The 20984-nt window shown below is 46.1% G+C and overlaps 1 protein-coding gene across 1 annotated transcript in view; it reads left to right on the top strand.

Annotated features, from left to right (window-relative positions):
* The window catches only part of EML6 (EMAP like 6), a 363450-nt gene that overhangs the window by 101494 nt on the left and 240972 nt on the right, over positions 1-20984 (top strand). The window contains exons 3-6 of the mRNA XM_063918642.1: positions 9336-9434; positions 11416-11484; positions 11883-12068; positions 20766-20901. Of these exons, the coding sequence (XP_063774712.1) occupies positions 9336-9434; positions 11416-11484; positions 11883-12068; positions 20766-20901 (490 nt within the window). The remainder of the gene's footprint in view (positions 1-9335; positions 9435-11415; positions 11485-11882; positions 12069-20765; positions 20902-20984) is intronic.

Raw genomic sequence — 20984 nt, 5'->3', positions numbered from 1 at the left:
TGGTCGGATGAAACCCTTCGCCAGGTTCTCTTTGATGTACTCTTCCATGGAGTGTGTCTCAGGCAGAGACAACGGATAAGTTCGGCCTCGCGGTGGAACCTTCCCTGGAATGAGGTCGATTGGGCAGTCCCATTCTCTATGAGGAGGAAGGATATCAGCAGAGGCTTTACTGAACACGTCCGTGAAGTCTTGATATGGAGGAGGCGGAACATCAGATGACCTGGGGAAGGAAGAACAAACAGGAAGAACTTTGGCTAAACAAGTCTCAGCACAGGAGGGACCCCATGCCAGTATTTGCGTAGTCGTCCAGTCAATTGATGGGTTGTGGAGCCATGGAAGGCCTAAAACCACTGGATGTGTGGCTCTTGGAATCACTAAAAAAGAAATATACTCAGAATGAAGAACTCCCACTCTCAGACGAACTGGAAGAGTCCTTAAGGAAATGACTGCGTCAAAAATCTTGCTGCCATCCACGGCAGTCAAAGAGATGGACGAGGACAGTCTCTCGGTGGGTAGGGACCACCGTTTAACATAAGCTTCGGTTATGAAATTCCCAGCTGCTCCGGAATCAAGGAGGGCAATGACGTTCCTGTAACGTTGAGCAATTTGGAGCGACACTGGGAGGTTACAGTCATGAGGAGATGGAGAGGAGATCATTACTCCTAGCCGGCCCTCTCCTTGGCGAGCTAGGATCTGGAGTTTCCCGGACGTTTGGGACAGGCATTGATAGTGTGCGACGGAGCTGCACAGTAGAGACAGAGAGACTCAGAGAGACGTCTTCGGCGCTCAGCGGGAGATAGACGAGAACGACTAATTTGCATAGGCTCATCCTTGGATGGAGATGGTTGACGAGGAGGAGGAGCAGAAGATTTAGGAGTAGATGATCTTCCTCGCTCAGTTGCTCTCTCTCTGAAACGTAGATCAACCTTCGTGCAAAGAGAAATTAGCTCATCCAACTTAGAGGGCAAGTCTCTGGTAGCTAACTCATCCTTGATGCGTTCTGATAAGCCATGCCAGAATGCAGCATACAGGGCCTCGTCGTTCCATGCCAGTTCGGATGCCAGGATTTTAAACTGTATAAGATACTGTCCCACAGTACGTGTTCCCTGGCGTAAACGGAGAATCTCAGATGAAGCAGATGTTATCCGGCCTGGCTCGTCGAAGATGCGCCTGAATGTAGCTACAAAGTCAGTATAGGAGGATAGCAGGGGATCAGACTTCTCCCATAAAGGTGATACCCAGTCAAGGGCTGAGCCACTGAGAAGGGAGATGATATAGGCAATTTTGGTACGGTCACTGAAGAAATTGCCAGGTAGAAGCTCAAAGTGGATTTCACATTGATTGAGAAATCCCCTGCAGAACCTTGGAGATCCATCAAATTTTGCTGGCGTTGGAAGATGAAGATGTGGACTGGAAATGGGTAAGGTGGGTGGGGTTACAGCTGGTGTCACTGTAGTGGACGCACCGGACGTGCCAGGTCCACGGAGGGTCGTTTGAATCCCATCCAGCCGTGTAGAGAGATCCTGGAGACAGCGGATGATGTGGCCCTGTGCAGCCTCCTGATGTTCAAGTCGGGCTGCCAGTTCTTGCATTGGCCTGGCCGCTTGATCCTGGTCTCCGGCTGGATTCATTAGGTCAGTGCTTACTGTCACAACTGAGGGCCTGAGCTGACGGGAGGCAGCCTCAGTTGTAGGGGCTGAGATGTAACGGAACCTGGGAGGTTGTATCAGACCCCTAGACATGTAAGTAACATGTAGAATAACTGCCCGAAGGCGTGACCACGACAACCAGGATAAAAGTCAATGATGTTTATTATGACAAACTCCGTAACACAGCAGCAGTAAAGGAAACATAAAAGTCAACAGAGGATAAATACAATTCCTGGGTACTACAGGGTGGCAAGGGCCACAGGCACTGGTAGAGTGAGACAGTTCTTATAATCTTCTAGTTGGAAAGTCCTTACCAGACCTGACTGTAGCAATGGAGAGAACCCAGGATCGTACCAGCTGGTGTTCCAGGAAAGGCTGGGTTGCTGAAGATAAAACGGCTGCTGTGGATACTGGCTGGAACCAGACTGTTGTTGGTACGGAGTGGATACTGGCTGGAACCAGTTAAATAATAAACGAACTTGAGAGCGATGAAATAATAATGAAGTTTGGAGTTTAAGAGCGGTGAAATAATAATACCGGTGGAGAGTGGTAAACTGCAGAAAGGACACCGGCCCTTTAAGAGAAGCTGTACACTGCTGGAAGCTGGGCTGGAAGCAGGTGATTGATGAAGTTTGGAGTTTGAGAGCGGTGAAATAATAATACCGGTGGAGAGTGGTAAACTGCAGAAAGGACACCGGCCCTTTAAGAGAAGCTGTACACTGCTGGAAGCTGGGCTGGAAGCAGGTGATTGTTGTAACTGGAAACAGGTGAGTCCAGAATGGATCGGAGAGTCAGGCTACACCGCAGATGGAATGCTGGTGCGGGTCTCTATAGCAGAAGTCTGGAGACAGGAGCTGGAACCTGGAAGACAACCACAGGAGAGAGACAAACTGGAACTAGGTTAGACAACCAAAGCACTGACGCCTTCCTTGCTCAGGCACAGCTTACTTATACCTGCAGCAAGGAAGGGGTTGGCTAGGCAATTATGCAAATCAACAATACAGACAGCAGATTGGTGGAAATGCTCAGATGACAAAATCCAAGATGGCTGCGCCCATGCAGACACTTGGAGGGAAGTTTGGTTTGTAATCCATGTGAGAATTGAAACAGTAATGGCGACGCCGGCCACAGGAGACAGGAGACGCCAGACTGACAAGCGCACATTTAACCACGCGGGCACAGCGGAGGCCGCGGCTGATGAAATCACCACTCTGACATTCTGCATGTGGAAACTCAGGAACAGCGGGATCCGGTCCTGGAACGCTGAGCCAGCCTTAGGAGGCATCTGAAGGGTAAGTAATGGCGTCCAGATACCCGGATAGTGACACTATCCTAGGATTACACATACCTACTAATGCCATCCTAGCATAGGATTACACATAGCTACTAATGCCATCCTAGCATAGGATTACACATACCTACTAATGCCACCCCAATATAGGATTACACATACCTACTAATGCCATCCTAGCATAGGATTTCACATAGCTACTAATGCCACCCCAACATAGGATTACACATACCTACTAATGCCATCCTAGCATAGGATTACACATACCTACTAATGCCAACCTAGCATAGGATTTCACATAGCTACTAATGCCACCCCAACATAGGATTACACATACCTACTAATGCCATCCTAGCATAGGATTACACATACCTACTAATGCCATCCTAGCATAGGATTACACATACCTACTAATGCCATCCTAGCATAGGATTACACATACCTACTAATACCATCCTAGCATAGCATTACACATACCTACTAATGCCATCCTAGCATAGGATTACACATAGCTACTAATGCCACCCCAACATAGGATTACACATAGCTACTAATGCCATCCTAGCATAGGATTACACATACCTACTAATGGGGCAACAGCAAAGCTGTAGGTCTGCACTGGATCACCTACGGATATCTCTGTGTTCATGTGTGCACATTGGCCCTCATTCCGAGTTGATCACTCGCTGCCATTTTTTGCAGCGCAGCAATCGGGTTACTACTGCGCATGCGTATGTACCGCAAAGCGCACGCACGTCGTACGGGTACAAACAGCATCGTTGCTGTGCAATGCTTCTGGCGACAAATCCATATGCACAGCCGATCGCAAGGAGATTGACAGGAAGAAGGTGTTTATGGGTGTCAACTGACCGTTTTCTGGGAGTGGTAGGGAAAACGCAGGCGTGTCCAAGCGTTTGCAGGGCGGGTGTCTGACGTCAATTCCGGGACCGGACAGTCTGAAGTGATCGCAAGGGCTGAGTAAGTCCAGAGCTACTCTGAAACTGCAAAAAACGTTTTCGTCCCGCTCGGCTGCACATGCGATCGCACACTTGTAAAGCGAAAATACACTCCCCTGTGGGCGGCGTCTATGCCTTTGCATGGCTGCAAAAAGTAGCTAGTGAGCGATCAACTCGGAATGAGGGCCATTGTACTGTACAGTAACTCTTCACCTGCAGAATTAATCTTTCACTGAGAGGGAGGAAACATCTCTGTTTATGGGCAGTGTCCAAGAGGAGTCTCAGATTGGGAAATACCGGACAATTGCATTAGGGGCGATACATAACGCAGCCACCAAACTACTGATATTAAACAGAGCACTAAGGAGCATATTTATCAATACTTTGATTTACTAAAATAATGTGAAAATGGGTGATTTCAACAAAAATCTATCAAAGGGCATTTGGTGGAGAATTCGCAAAATTCACCTCCAATCCCTCATATTTGCATATTTTTAATATACAGAATATACACATACCTGTAATGGGAAATGCGATGTTTCTGTTTTCAGGAAATGGTAAAATAATACCGAAGGGAGCCTTGCTACAATAACGCCTTCTTCAGATGGCGTTATGCAGGCTAGCCTCCGTTTCCTCTACTCCTGCTCGGCCCTTCCTGCATGCTGGCAGGCAGGGCACAGCCCGAAGCTGGCTCCTGTGTTCAACCTTTTGTGTAAAAGAACACAGGCTGCTGACAGAGAAAATAATTATCTATAATAGAAAATAAATAAAGTAAAAGTTACCTCCATTCAGGGATCAGTGATTGGTCAGCTTCTTTTCTATAACCTGGTCAGCTTAGGTAGCGGCACTTCCACTGTACCTCGGCGACCACATAGATGAGCTGAGCGGGTCACAGAGAAGGAGCTGACCTATCACTGATTCCTGGGCGCAGGTAAGTTTTATTTCATTGTTTTCTATTACAGATGGGTGAGGGGCAGGAGAGGAGGCTGGAAGCCGGGCAGCAGCACATAGAGGGAGATTCTGGGGGCTGGGACAGACTCATCAGGGAAGGGAGCCATAGAGGAGAGGGGGCACAGTGGAGGTAGGGGTGCAGGGGCATTGAGGCACTGGCACAGAGGAGAGAAAGGGGGTATAGAAGAGACAGAAGCACAGAGTAGGGGTAGCCCAATTTTCATGGTTTCTTTGTGTCATTGTTGAGGTGACTCCTATAGTTACTGTTAAGACACAAGTACCATCCTTTAGCATAGATAATGGAAAATGAAACAATTACTCATTTATCAATATTTTGGGCAAGGACTTGGGTCTGTCCAGCAGTGGCGTATTAACATAGAATATGCTATTGTTAAATGTCGTCCTTTTTATCTGCCAAGAGAATTCTCAGTAGTAATTGTGGTTGCTGTCTATATTCCCCCAGACGCTCATGTGGTATCCGCTCTGGGATGTTTGTATACTGCCATAACTAAATTAGAATCTAAATATGTGGATGGTGTATTTTTAGTGGCAGGGGACTTTAATCAGGCCGGATTGAAGACTATCCTCCCTAAATATTACCAGTATGTAAAAACTCCTACTAGAGGGGAAAATGTATTAGATCATGTCTAGTGTAACATCAAGGAGGCTTATTCATGCTGTAGGCATGCTAATATTGGTAACTCGGATCATATCTCCTTGTATTTGGCGCCAACATATAGACCCCTAGTCCGACGTTTTAAACCTGAGAGTAAAATTGTTACAATATGGCTACAGGGCGCCATGACTAGACTCCAAGATATTTTAGAATTTACGGATAGGGGCTTGTTTGTTACAGAATCCCAGGAGGAGGAGAATGATAACTTGGTAAATGTAGACCATCTTACTTCTATGGTATTAGGCTACATTAACTGTTGCATCGAGAGTGTAACTGTTAAAAAATGTGTGAAACTCTTTGCCAACAACAAACCTTGGATTAATAGCACGGTGAGATCGTTATTAGCAGCGAGGGATAGAGCTTTTAAATCCAACGACCCAGTTGCTTTTAGGGTTGCCAGATCAAACTTAAAACAGGGAATTCGTGATGCAAAAAAGGCATTCTCTGTCATGATTGAAACTACATTCAAAAATGACAGGGATGCGAGAAGTATGTGGAAGGGAATTCAGGACATTACTGACCGTAAGGCAAATAAAAGTTACTTAAAACAACCAGCAGATCCCACGTTTGGCGAAGCGTTGAATATTTTTTATTCACGTTTTGACAAGGATGCTGACCTCCCTCGCACATGTGTGGTTAATGAAGGTAATGAAGAGCCATTGGTGCTAGATGAGTTGTCTGTAAAGGCCCATATAGACGGGCCGATGCAGGAGAGATGTGTGCTGAGCGAACCGCTCAGCACACATCGCTCCCGCCGCTCAGCACAGCGCGATCTGTGCTGAGCGTGCGGGGGGAGACGGGGGCCGCTCACTTCACCCAGCGGGTGAAGTGAGCGAACCGCTAGATTGGCCTGCATGCAGGCCAATCTAGCAGCAGCGATAGCGATGTGCGGGGCCGCGCATCGCTATCGCTGAGGGGGCTACACACGGAGCGATCATGCTGATATTCTAAGCAATCTAGTCAAATTGCTTAGAATATCGCTCCGTGAGTACCCCCCTTTAGGAAATGTTTTGCTGCTACTAATCCCAGTAAAGCCTCAGGCCCTGATGGAATCCCAGGGAGTGTTATCAAGAATTGTTCAGAACAATTAGCAGGTATTTTTTACCATAATTTTTAATCTCTCCCTAGCACAGTGCATTGTTCCTAAAAATTTTAAATCAACAGTAATCACTCCCATCCCGAAAAACGGTAAAATTAATACTAATGAGCCAAACGACTTCAGGCCAATTGCCCTTACGTCATTAATAATGAAGTCATTTGAAAAACTGGTTATTAGACATTTAAAGGGCTTTATACCAGTTACCCTTGATCAGTTTCAATTCGCATATAGGGCAAATAGATCTACTGACGACGCAGCCCTTACCCTATTTCACCATGTGCTTACTCATCTAGAGAACAGGGACTCTTCAGTATGAATTGTAATCGTAGATTATAGCTTGGCTTTTAATACCGTTATTCCTGCTTCTTTAATTACTAAATTTACTCAACTAGGTGTGGACAGTTTTGTCTGTAGATGGATCTTTGACTTTTTAACTAACAGGCCTCAGGCAGTCAGGGTCAATAACAAAATCACAAATGAGGTAACGATAAGTACAGGTGTGCCACAGGGATGTGTGTTGAGCCCATTACTTTATTCCCTGTTTACCTATGACTGTGTCTCTATTTCTGACACGGTGCATATACTTAAATTTGCAGATGATATTGCTATCGTAGGCCTCATTAGTGGATACAATGAATCTGAATTCATATCCGAAGTATGTAGGCTGGAGAAATGGAGTCAGGATAATTATCTGATTCTTAACGTTACAAAAACAAAAGAGATGATTTTAGATTTTAGGACAACAAATCAGTATACTTACAGTCCTTTGGTCCTGGACAAGCAAGAGGTGGAGATAGTTACATCTTTTAAATTCTTGGGTATGATTATATCTAATGACTTGTCATGGTATTATCACATTGACAATGTCATAAAGAAAGCCCAACAACAGTTAATTTTCTTAGGAAAATGCGTTTAGCAGGAATATCTGAGCCAATTTTAGTTAATTTTTATTCTTGTATTATTGAAAGTGTGCTTACATATGGTATTTCTGTTTGGTATGGAAATTGTAAGGTAGCAGAGCGCGAATCGCTTGACAGAATTGTTAAAACTGCTGGAAGAATAGTTGGTTCAGTATTGCCAAACATTCAATCCATTTATGAAAAGAGGCTCCTTAAGAAGGCCAGGAGTATATTGAATGACGTAACCCACCCCAATTACGGGGTATTTACCCTGCTTCCTTCTAATTTACGTTATAGATCATTATTGTGTAAGACCAGTCGGTTGAGGCATAGTTTTTTCCCTAGGGCAGTTAACATGCTTAATGGTTTAGGGGGAAGATAGGAGCGTAGTCCCTGCTTATGTGTCTATTGTGTTCCTACGGCTTTTACAAATATTTTAAAAATATTTGATGGTGTTTTATTGGTGTTGTACTTATGATATCTGTTTCACTCACATGGAAATCTCATTGTTTGTTCATACGTGAATATTTAATGATAATAATAAATTCAATTCAATTAATGCCGTATAGACCATTAAATCCCCCCCATGACGGGAATTCAATTAGCTGTAGGATATACCGCAGGCTTTTAGCTCCCTGGTTAAGTGTCTTGAGCTATTAACTCATATCCCGCAGTAAGCCCATTTTCTTATGTGTGGTAAGTCATAGACACGGATTATGGGTTAAGGGGTAGATTTACTAAAGTTGATGTGCGCGTAGCAACCAATCTGATTCTGTCTATCATTCTCTAGACTGCATTTGAAAAATTATTGCTAAGACCTAATAGGTTGCTACGGGCAACACCACCACTTTTCATTTCTAAGTGCATGGAATTATACAATTACCATGCCCGCAACTACCTCTGAGGGTGAACTAATACGGATTTCTGTTTGTATCCTCCAGAGGGGCTTACCGCTGGCAGTAATTGAATAGCTGTGGGCTCTTAACCCAGGAGCTATAAGTCTGAATTCCCTCTATGTATTATTAGATTCCAAAGAAGATGAAACTGTTATAGGAACTTTTTTCAACTTCCTGTTCATTTAGGTTCAGAAGTAAATGTAATATTTTGGGTACACATAAAAGGAGGGTCTTCTGGTTAAACCAGATTACATTGAAACTCATATTATGGGCATAATTCTGGTACGCATGTAAAAGTGCTCTGAGCAGCAGCATGTATTGGCGGCCGCCCGTCTGTGGCTCTACACAAATGGAGCTAGAAACCTGAGGACTAAGACACCCACTTATCAATCGGAACATCCTTTTACACCACCATCGGGCGCACCATTGGAACTTGCATCAGCCCTAAGGCATGTGCAGTGTCTCCGTCTGACCATGGCGGCCTATGCATTGACAAAACTCCCATTACACCCCCACTGAACAGACCATGTTTGCCTATACTAGTAGCCACCTCTCAGTCACCGCCCAGGATTGCCCATCACTTTTCTGCAACATTCCTGATACCGCATGACCCGATCGCATCAGCCCCTTTGTGCGCACACTGTAGCACATGCGGCGTAGGGGTTTTAAAAATGTTTGCGCAGTTGCAAGTAGTCGCTGAACTACTTGAACGTCAGCATTGGTGCTTATTGCGTGTGACCCAGAGTCATGCCCCGTATTACAGCTTTGTGTGACGTGTGATTATTGGGATTAAGTGTGAGCATAGTAGGTATTTATTATTTTGAAATGGGATTGTTGTTCTTGTTTGTATTCCTGTAACCAACATATAATGTATGCGTTAACCAGGTCACACTGATATCTTCCGTCCTCTTTCCATAGCGTCTCGCCTCTGTGGGACTGGATGCCAAAAACACAGTTTGCATTTGGGACTGGCAGAAAGGCAAAGTTATGGCAACAGCTACTGGTCATTCCGACAGGGTATGTCATCTGCTTGTGTTGTGTGTGTGTGTGTGTGTGTGTGTGTGTGTGTGTGTGTGTGTGTGGTGTTTGTGTTGCTACGGCAACCTTAATCATGCTTATAATGAGTGTTCAGTTGAAAGGCATTTAACAGACTTCCTATTACATGTGCTCTGACACTGTTTCTCTCAAGAATGTAAAAAGGACCTCCGCACTTTCTGACTGTCGGGATCCCAAGCGCCGGGACCCCAACTTCATCCCCTGCTGTCAGTATAAATGAGGTTTAAACAAGACGTTACGTACAAGACATTGTATCACCTCTTCCATCCCACCTACAGCAATTATACGTCATTACTGCGGCCCTATTGCTCTGTGACGCTGTAGAAAGGCAGATGCTTGCCACAAATTGTGGGATGTGGTTATTTCAGTTAGATTGACTAGATAGAGAAAGCACATTTAGGGGCAGTGAAATATCCTCCATCACTGAATCAGGCCTATAGTACTGATTGGTGGGACAGTCATCTCTAATCAGTGTACCACCTAATTCAGGACTGTCGGTAGGCACTCCATTACTGGGAACACCTATGTATTACCTCTCAGACACACGTTATATGAGAGAATAATATTAATTGCATTTCAGCCAATGTGATAAAAACATTTAAAGACTAAGGAGGACATTTACTAAGCAGTGATAAAAGTGGAGAAGTGAGCCAGTGGAGAAGCTGCCCATGGCAACCAATCAGCTGCTCTGTATACTTTTGTAGTATGCAAATTATAATGTTACGTCAATGCTGATTGGTTGCCATGGGCAACTTTTCCACTGGCTCACTTCTCCACTTTTATCACTGCTTAGTACATGTCCCCTTAAGGAGTCTATTCACGAAACAGTGATAAGAGTGGAGAAGTGAGCCAGTGGAGAAGTTGCCCATGACAACCAATCAGCATCGAAGTAACATTTATAATTTGCATACTATAAAATTATACAGAGCAGCTGATTGGTTGCCATGGGCAACTTCTCCACTGGCTCACTCCTCCACTCTTTTCACTGCTTCATGAATAGGCCCCAAAATTGTTACATGTAGGGAAGACAGTCCTGATGCCCCCTCGATGGCATGATTATTTGAAGACAGACATCGGGTGAAAGTGTTCTCTATTATAGGAGAAAAAAGTTTAATATGAAAGAATGACCTTAATTAAAATGTTATTTTTTTCACTATACGTATCTCTAGCCAGAACCACATATTTGCAAAAAGATCGCACAAACTTATTTTTAAGGGGGAATTTCCAAAATCCACGATGTGGCGATTTGTATTGTGTAAGAGACTGACAATCAGGCACATTTGTGTAAATACAAATGTATTCTTGCCTGGATATTTTGCAGATCGTTTATGGGGGGGTAATTCAGACCTGATCGCTAGGGTGCGGTTTTTGCATCCCTGGGATCAGGTAGTCGCCGCCTATAGGGGGAGGGATTTGGATGGGCATGCGCAGAGAGCTGCACAAACAGATGTTTGTGCAGTCTCTGCACAGCCCAGGACTTACTCAGCCGCTGCGATGATCGGGGCCGTAGCTGACGTCAGAAACCCTCCTTCCAAACGGCTGGATCCTCCTGCGTTTTTTCCGGACACTCCTCTAAAACGGTCACTTGCCACCGACAGATGGCCTCTTCCTGTCAGTCACCTTGCAATCGCCCATGCGATCGCTTTATGTGCACCATCCCGTCGCTGCTCGGCGCTTCCCGTCGCTGCAGACCAACGCGCCTGTGTATTGCGGTGCATACACATGCGCAGATCAGACCCGATCGCCCACTGTGCGAAAAACGCACAGAAGCGATCTGGTCTGAATTACCCCCATGGTCTTTTAAGACAAAGGCTGAGCGTTATAAAGTGGGAGCGTCCCCGATATCATAATAAAAATCTATCTATTCATATATGCTGCCAACACAGATCCCTGCGTGCATTTATTCAGCCACTTTCCTAACCATCATTTCATTTCCCAACAGATATTTGATATTTCCTGGGATCCATATCAGCCCAATAGATTGGTTAGCTGTGGTGTCAAACATATAAAGGTAGGTGAGCTATTACAGAGGTTTTTCTGTTGTCACCATCTTTTTTTTGGGTTAGATAACGGACTGTATTATAATTCTTCAGAACGCAGACTTCATGCTTAAGTTGGATGTACTTTGTAATTTGAATACATTAATATAGTTAATGGTAATAGTTCATGCTGTTGCATAATGCTGTAAAAGTTATCTCATGAATAATTTACAGCCGTATTAATGAACGTATTGCATTAGTGATTAGCTTCTCCAACCCTTGAAATTATTTTTCCTGGCAAATTTATAAAAATGTTCGGATTACTTATTCAGACCCTGAATGCATGAGAGCATGTGTCAGTAAAACATAGAAAACAATAAGAAATGTTATATTATACATGTAGTGAGTAGGACCTGTTGTGTTTCTGTAGTTCTGGACTTTGTGTGGTAATGCCCTCACAGCAAAGAGAGGAATATTTGGGAAAACCGGAGATTTGCAGACGATCCTGTGCTTGGCGTGTACCAGAGATGACATCACTTACTCAGGGGCATTAAACGGAGACATCTATGTGTGGAAAGGCCTAACCCTAGTCCGTACCATTCAAGGAGCTCACAGTGTAAGTATATATCTTCATACTCTAAATGATTATAAATAAGAAATAAATAAATAAATTAATTCAACTTGTACATCAAAGTTGAAAATCTGTTACTAGACAGCAGTGCCGTAGAGCAGCGGCGCCCCCCACACACATACAAAATAGGGCCAGTGTGCGCCGAAGGCGCTCCCCAAAAATATAAGGGCTGGCTTCACAGGGAAGGGGTGTGGCCACATAATAATACCAATTCATATTACGCTGCACAGTATTTTCCATTATTCAGATTACGCCACAGAGTAGCGCCACTTACACACACTACACCACGTAGAGCTCCTTTTACACATTACGGCAGGTAGAGTCCCCTTTTACACAGTACAGCACGTAGAGTCCCCTTTTACACAGTACGGCAGGTAGAGTCCTCATTTACATATTACGGCACGTAGAGTCCCCTTTTACACAGTACAGCAGGCAGAGCCCCTATCACACATTACGGCAGGTAGAGTTCCCATTTACACAGTACAGCAGGCAGAGTTCCCAATTACACATTATGGCAGGTAGAGTCCACTTTTACACATTACGGCAGGTAGAGCCCCCTTTTACACATTGCAGCAGGTAGAGTCCCCATTTACACAGTACAGCAGGTAGAGTCCCCATTTACACATTACGGCAGGTAGAGTCCCCATTTACACATTACGGCAGGCAGAGTCCCCTTTTACACATTACAGAGGGTAGATGTGCGCCAACACCTCGTTATCACCCTGATCGCCACTATGCAGTCCCCACCAATGGAACGCAGAAAAATAAACAGTATATTTCTATAGTAAGTTTTAAGTGTTCATAGACAGATCTGTAAAAAGTTGGAAAAAAACACTTGTAGCTCACATCTGCATGTTAAAAAATAAGAATTTACTTACCGATAATTCTATTTCTCATAGTCCGTAGTGGATGCTGGGGACTCCGTAAGGACCATGGGGAATAGCGGCTCCGCAGGAGACTGGGCACATCTAAAGAAAGCTTTAGGACTAACTGGTGTGCACTGGCTCCTCCCCCTATGACCCTCCTCCAAGCCTCAGTTAGGATACTGTGCCCGGACGAGCGTACACAATAAGGAAGGATTTTGAATCCCGGGTAAGACTCATACCAGCCACACCAATCACACCGTATAACTTGTGATCTGAACCCAGTTAACAGTATGATAACAGAGGAGCCTCTGAAAAGATGGCTCCCAACAATAATAACCCGATTTTTGTAACAATAACTATGTACAAGTATTGCAGACAATCCGCACTTGGGATGGGCGCCCAGCATCCACTACGGACTATGAGAAATAGAATTATCGGTAAGTAAATTCTTATTTTCTCTAACGTCCTAAGTGGATGCTGGGGACTCCGTAAGGACCATGGGGATTATACCAAAGCTCCCAAACGGGCGGGAGAGTGCGGATGACTCTGCAGCACCGAATGAGAGAACTCCAGGTCCTCCTCAGCCAGGGTATCAAATTTGTAGAATTTAGCAAACGTGTTTGCCCCTGACCAAGTAGCTGCTCGGCAAAGTTGTAAAGCCGAGACCCCTCGGGCAGCCGCCCAAGATGAGCCCACTTTCCTTGTGGAACGGGCTTTTACAGATTTTAGCTGTGGCAGGCCTGCCACAGAATGTGCAAGCTGAATTGTACTACAAATCCAACGAGCAATAGTCTGCTTAGAAGCAGGAGCACCCAGCTTGTTGGGTGCATACAGGATAAACAGCGAGTCAGATTTCCTGACTCCAGCCGTCCTGGAATATTTTCAGGGCCCTGACAACATCCAGCAACTTGGATTCCTCCAAGTCCCTAGTAGCCGCAGGCACCACAATAGGTTGGTTCAGGTGAAAACGCTGGAACCACCTTAGGGAGAAACTGAGGATGAGTCCTCAATTCCGCCCTGTCCGAATGGAAAATCAGATAAGGGCTTTTACAGGATAAAGCCGCCAATTCTGACACGCGCCTGGCCCAGGCCAGGGCCAACAGCATGACCACTTTCCATGTGAGATATTTTAACTCCACAGATTTAAGTGGTTCAAACCAATGTGACTTTTGGAACCCAAACTACATTGAGATCCCAAATTGCCACTGGAGGCACAAAAGGAGGCTGTATATGCAGTACCCCTTTTACAAACGTCTAAACTTCAGGGACTGAAGCTAGTTCTTTTTTGGAAGAAAATTGACAGGGCCGAAATCTGAACCTTAATGGACCCCAATTTCAGGCCCATAGACACTCCTGTTTGCAGGAAATGTAGGAATCGACCCAGTTGAATTTCCTCCGTCGGGCCTTACTGGCCTCGCACTACGCAACATATTTTCGCCAATTGCGGTGATAATGTTTTTGCGGTTACATCCTTCCTGGCTTTAGATCAGGATATGGATGACTTCATCCGGAATGCCTTTTTTCCTTCAGGATCCGGTGTTCAACCGGCATGCCGTCAAACGCAGCCGTGGTAAGTCTTGGAACAGACAGGGTCCTTGCTGGAGCAGGTCCCTTCTTAGAGGTAGAGGCCACGGATCCTCCGTGAGCATCTCTTGAAGTTCCGGTTACCAAGTTCTTCTTGGCCAATCCGGAGCCACGAATATAGTGCTTTCTCCTCTCCATCTTATCAATCTCAGTACCTTGGGTATGAGAGGCAGAGGAGGGAACACATACACTGACTGGTACACCCACGGTGTTACCAGAGCGTCTACAACTATTGCCTGAGGGTCTCTTGACCTGGCGCAATACCTGTCGAGTTTTTTAATCATGTGGACGACTTCTGGGTGAAGTCCCCACTCTCCCGGGTGGAGGTCGTGCTGAGGAAGTCTGCTTCCCAGTTGTCCACTCCCGGAATGAATACTGTTGACAGTGCTATCACATGATTTTCCGCCCAGCGAAGAATCCCTGCAGCTTCTGCCATTGCCCTCCTGCTTCTTGTGCCACCCTGTCTGTTTACGTGGGTGACTGCCATGATGTTGTCCGACTGGATCAACACCGGCTGACCTTGAAGCAGAGGTCTTGCTAAGCTTAGAGCATTGTAAATGGCCCTTAGCTTCAGGATATTTATGTGAAGTGATGTATCCAGGCTTGACCCTAAGCCCTGGATATTCCTTCCCTGTGTGACTGCTCCCCAGCCTCGCAGGCTGGCATCCGTGGTCACCAGGACCCAGTCCTGAATGCAGAATCTGCGGCCCTCTAGAAGATGAGCACTCTGCAACCACCACAGGATGGATACCCTTGTCCTTGGTGACAGGGTTATCCGCTGATGCATCTGAAAATGCGACCCGGAAAGTTCTTGCGTGGAATCTAACGAATGGGATTGCTTCGTAGGAAGCCACCATTTTTACCCAGAACCCTTGTGCATTGATGCACTGAGACTTGGTTCGGTTTTAGGAGGTTCCTGACTAGCTCGGATAACTCCCTGGCTTTCTCTTCCGGGAGAAACACCTTTTTTCTGGACTGTGTCCAGGAACATCCCTGGGAAACAGAAGACACGTCGTCGGAACCAGCTGCGATTTTGGAATATTGAGAATCCGATCGTGCTGCCGCAACACTACCTGAGATAGTGCTACACCGACTTCCAACTGTTCCCTGGATCTTACCCTTATCAGGGAATCGTCCAAGTAAGGGATAACTAAAATTTCCTTCCTTCGAAGGGATATCATTTCGGCCATTACCTTGGTAAAGACCCGGGGTGCCGTGGACCATCCCTACGGCAGCGTCTGAACTGATAGTGACAGTTCTGTACCATAACCTGAGGTACCCTTGGTGAGAAGGGTAAATTTTGACATGAAGGTAAGCATCCTTGATGTCCCGAGACATCATGTAGTCCACTTCTTCCAGGTTCGCAATCACTGCTCTGAGTGACTCAATCTTGAATTTGAACCTCTGTATGTAAGTGTTCAAAGATTTTAGATTTTAGATTTAGAATCGGTCTCACCGAGCCGTCTGGCTTCGGTACCACAATAGTGTGGAATAATACCCCGTTCCCTGTTGCAGGAGGGGTACCTTGATTATCACCTGCTGAGAATACAGCTTGTGAATGGCTTCCAAAACTGCCTCCCTGTCAGAGGGAGACGTCGGTAAAGCCGACTTTTGGAACCGGCGAGGGGGAGACGTCTCGAATTCCAATATGTACCCTTGAGATATTACCTGAAGGATCCAGGGGTCTACTTGCGAGTGAGTCCACTGCGCACTGAAATTCATTGAGAACGGGCCCCCACCGTGCCTGAGCTTGTAAGGCCCTAGCGTCATACTGAGGGCTTGGCAGAGGCGGGAAAGGGTTTCTGTTCCTGGGAACTGGCTAATCTCTTCAGCCTTTTTCCTCTCCCTCTGTCACGAGCAGAAAAGAGGAACCTTTTGTCCGCTTGCCAACAAAGGACTGCGCCTGATAATACGGCGTCTTATTTTGAGAGGCGACCTGGGGTACAAACGTGGATTTCCCAGTTGTTGCCGTGGCCACCAGGTCTAAAAGACCGACCCGAAATGTCCCTTTTCAAAGGCAATACTTCCAAATGCCGTTTGGAATCCGCATCACCTGACCATTTTACTGGTAGAATTGGACAACGCACTTATACTTGATGCCAGTCGGCAAATATTCCGCTGTGCATCATGCATATATAGAAATGCATCTTTTAAATGCTCTATAGGCAATAATATACTATCCTTATCTAGGATATCAATATTTCCAGTCAGGGAATCCGACCATGCCAACCCAGCACTGCACCTCCAGGCTGAGGCGATTGCTGGTCGCAGTATAACACCAGTATGTGTGTGAATACATTTTTGGATACCCTCCTGTTTTCTATCAGCAGGATCCTTAAGGGCGGCCATCTCATGAGAGGGTAGAGCCCTTGTTCTTACAAGCGTGTGAGCGCCTTATCCCCCCTAGGGGGTGTTTCCCAACGCACCCTAACCTCTGGCGGGAAAGGGTATACACCAATACTTTTTAAGAAATTATCAATTGTTATCGGGGGGAAACCCACGCATCATCACACACCTCATTTTTTTTTCTCAGATTCAGGAAAACTACAGGTAGTTTTTCCCTCACCAAACATAATACCCCTTTTTGGTGGTACTCGTATTATCAGAAATGTATAAAACATTTTCCATTGTCTCAATCATGTAACGTGTGGCCCTACTGGAAATCACGGTTGTCTCTTCACCGTCGACACAGGAGTCAGTATCCGTGTCGGCGTCTGTATCTGCCATCTGAGGTAACGGGCGCTTTAGAGCCCCTGACGGCCTATGAGACGTCTGGACAGGCACAAGCTGAGTAGCCGGCTGTCTCATGTCAACCACTGTTTTTTTATACAGAGCTGACACTGTCACGTAATTTTCAACAGTACATCCACTCAGGTGTCGACCCCCTAGGTGGTGACATCACTGTTACAGACACTCTGCTCCGTCTCCACATCATTTTTCTCCTCATACATGTCGACACAAACGTACCGACACACAGCACACACACAGGGAATGCTCTGATAGAGGACAGGACCCCACTAGCCCTTTGGGGAGACAGAGGGAGAGTATGCCAGCACACACCAGAGCGCTATATATATATATACAGGGATAACCTTATATAAGTGTTTTTCCCCTTATAGCTGCTGTATGTTTTAATACTGCGCCTAATTAGTGCCCCCCTCTCTTTTTTTAACCCTTTCTGTAGTGTAGTGACTGCAGGGAAGAGCCAGGGAGCTTCCCTCTAACTGAGCTGTGAGGGAAAATGGCGCCAGTGTGCTGAGGAGATAGGCTCCGCCCCCTTTTCGGCGGCCTTATCTCCCGTTTTTCTGTATATTCTGGCAGGGGTTAAATGCATCCATATAGCCCAGGAGCTATATGTGATGTATTTTTTGCCATGTAAGGTATTTTTATCATGTTTTATTGCGTCTCAGGGCGCCCCCCCCAGCGCCCTGCACCCTCAGTGACCGGAGTATGAAGTGTGCTGAGAGCAATGGCGCACAGCTGCAGTGCTGTGCGCTACCTTATTGAAGACAGGAACGTCTTCTGCCGCCGATTTTTCCGGACCTCTTCGCTCTTCTGGCTCTGTAAGGGGGCCGGCGGCGCGGCTCCGGGACCCATCCAGGCTGGGCCTGTGATCGTCCCTCTGGAGCTAATGTCCAGTAGCCAAGAAGCCCAATCCACTCTGCACGCAGGTGAGTTCGCTTCTTCTCCCCTTAGTCCCTCGATGCAGTGAGCCTGTTGCCAGCAGGTCTCACTGAAAATAACAAACCTAAACTAAAACTTTCACTAAGAAGCTCAGGAGAGCCCCTAGTGTGCACCCTTCTCGTCGGGCACAGAAATCTAACTGAGGCTTGGAGGAGGGTCATAGGGGGAGGAGCCAGTGCACACCAGTTAGTCCTAAAGCTTTCTTTAGATGTGCCCAGTCTCCTGCGGAGCCGCTATTCCCCATGGTCCTTACGGAGTCCCCAGCATCCACTTAGGACGTTAGAGAAAAACCCTTTCCCAATTATACAATACCCCAACAAACGTGTCCCACGTCATTACTCCCATTATTGTGCTTTTTAGGAAAATTACATGAGAAAAGACAAGTCTTTGTTTTACTATTTAAAAAACCTCTAATAAATTATTTATTGGGCGGTGTATGCCAAGTGCTCTGCACGGTGTTCTGAAATTTTTGCCTAAATAGAGGGATTTTCCCCTTCTTTTCAATAACTTCGGAGGTGCGAGCTAAAATGCACATTAACTCCCTTTGAAACCCGTGTTAATGCAGTTTTCTAATTGAATAGCAACATCTCACAGCCGTGGGTTTTTAACCCGCGTTACGCAATTTTCGTCCAACACATGTCGAATTGAATTGCATCTTGCAACTTCATCTACCAGCAAGCCTGATAATGGCCGGATGTACTAAGCGGAAAATGCGGTAAACTCCCTGTTTACCACATTTTCCTGATGTACTAACCCCCGGCCGGCAGGACAGCGCCGCGGCGGGGTACGCCAGCTTTAGCTGGCGTACGTCCATAGAAGCCTATGGGCTTCTCTCCGCGGCGCTGTGTGAGGGATCCGATCGGATCCCTCCCAGCATGCCCTGCGGCCGCCCCCGTCACCCCGCGCATGCGCAGACTGACTCCTGGGGCCGAATCCCGGAAGTCAGGCAGCCGCTGCGCATCGCGGAGGACAGCTCTTATCGGAAGAGCTGTCCTCCGCAATGCTGATCGCATATGTTAGTACATATGCGATCAGCATCGTGGCGCAGGGCGGCGATGGGCGGCGATGTACATTAGTACATCCCGCCCAATGTGATCGCATACTGTGATTTTGCTGTAGATGTTTCAACGTGTTGTATAGGTCAATTTCCTTTCATAGCTAACTTACCAATTCCCGTCCTACTTTACACTGTTACCACCTTGACTGTCTGTGTATTTGTATTCTTTTTGAGGTCTGTTTATTTTTCTTAAAAAACATTTGTTAAAAAATATGAAAACATGATCATGTCAACGATGTCTTTTATTGCAAGATTAGATGCTGAATTATGGGCCTTATTCAGGTTTGTTAGCAACTGGGCAAAACCATACTTGCCTACCCTCCCGGAATGGCCAGGAGGCTCCCGAAGATCGAGTGCCCCTCCCAGCACCCCAGAAAGGTGGGCAAGTCTCCCACAGCGCCGCAGATCCCCTGCACTCCCCCCCCCATCCTCGGTCGCCCACTTACAGAGCACAATTGGCCGATCCAAGGGGCCCCGGCTACATAGGCACGCCCCCGCCACGCCCCTATGTGACGTCGTCCTCTCCCGGAGGGGGCAGCCAGTAAGTAGGCAACCCTGGGCAAAACCATGTAGCACTGCAGGTGGGGCAGATATACTGTAACGTACAGTGAGAGTTAAGGGCCCCATACACTACCATGACATGTCAGACGGACATGTCACGGGCGATCACCCCCGGCAGCCTCCCGGGGAGCAGGATCGCCCACGATACATCGTATGCCTCCTTTTGCATACGATGTATCTTGGGCAATTATGGGCAATCCCAGCTATACCTGCGGGGTCAGACCAGATTGAATGTGCAGCACATACAATCTGGAGGATCCGATCCGATGCTCATGGGAATGTGCATTGGATCGGATCGGAAACGCCTGCAAAATGCCCGATTTCATCCGATATATCTGGCCGAATGGCCGAAATCGGATGAAATCGGGTATTATCGTCCTAGTGTATGGGGCCCTTTAGATTTGGGTGGGGTGTGTTCAAACTAAAATCTCAATTGCAGTGTAGAAATAAAGCAGCCAGTATTTACCCTGCACAGAAACAAATGTAACCCACCCAAATCTAACTCTCTCTGCACAGGTAACATCTGCCCCCCCTGCAGTGCAACACGGTTTTGTCCAGTTTGCTAACAACCCTGAATAACCCCCTATATTTGTAGTTTAAGGGGCTTTGCCAATGTGGCTAGCTACTGCTTTTTAACGAAGTATCCCAGAGACCTATTAAAATGTATACTCTTGATGAGCAGGGCCCTTTTCCCTCCTGTCTGCTTGTCTGACCCCACCTCATCCACCTGTGTGTCTTAATATCAATTCTTAAGTCACATATTAACTTATTTTGTGGCAAGAATTTTTTTTCCAAATTTCACAAGTGGAATTTTCCAGTACTGACACCTGATTGGTTCTTACTATATAGCTTAATTTGCTGTACTCCGCTACAGTCTAAGTAAGCAGCATTGGTTATAGCTATTCTTCCTTCCCTTTCTTTTCTTCCAAGGCTGGTATATTTAGCATGTACGCCTGCGAAGAAGGTTTTTCTACTGGTGGAAGAGATGGATGTATTCGTCTATGGGATAACGATTTCAAACCAATCACTAAAATCGACCTCCGAGATAATGAGCAAGGTTATAAAGGTATATTAATATTTGGTTTTAAATCAAACAATTTGTTCTACTTACAGCTCACACAAAGCAAATGACTATAAATTAGCAACGTT

This window comes from Pseudophryne corroboree, chromosome 4 (assembly GCF_028390025.1).
Source record: "Pseudophryne corroboree isolate aPseCor3 chromosome 4, aPseCor3.hap2, whole genome shotgun sequence".
In the NCBI taxonomy this organism is placed as follows: Eukaryota; Metazoa; Chordata; class Amphibia; order Anura; family Myobatrachidae; genus Pseudophryne; species Pseudophryne corroboree.
The sequence above is the reverse complement of the archived record's forward strand: the minus strand, read 5'-3'. Positions and strand labels throughout refer to the sequence as shown.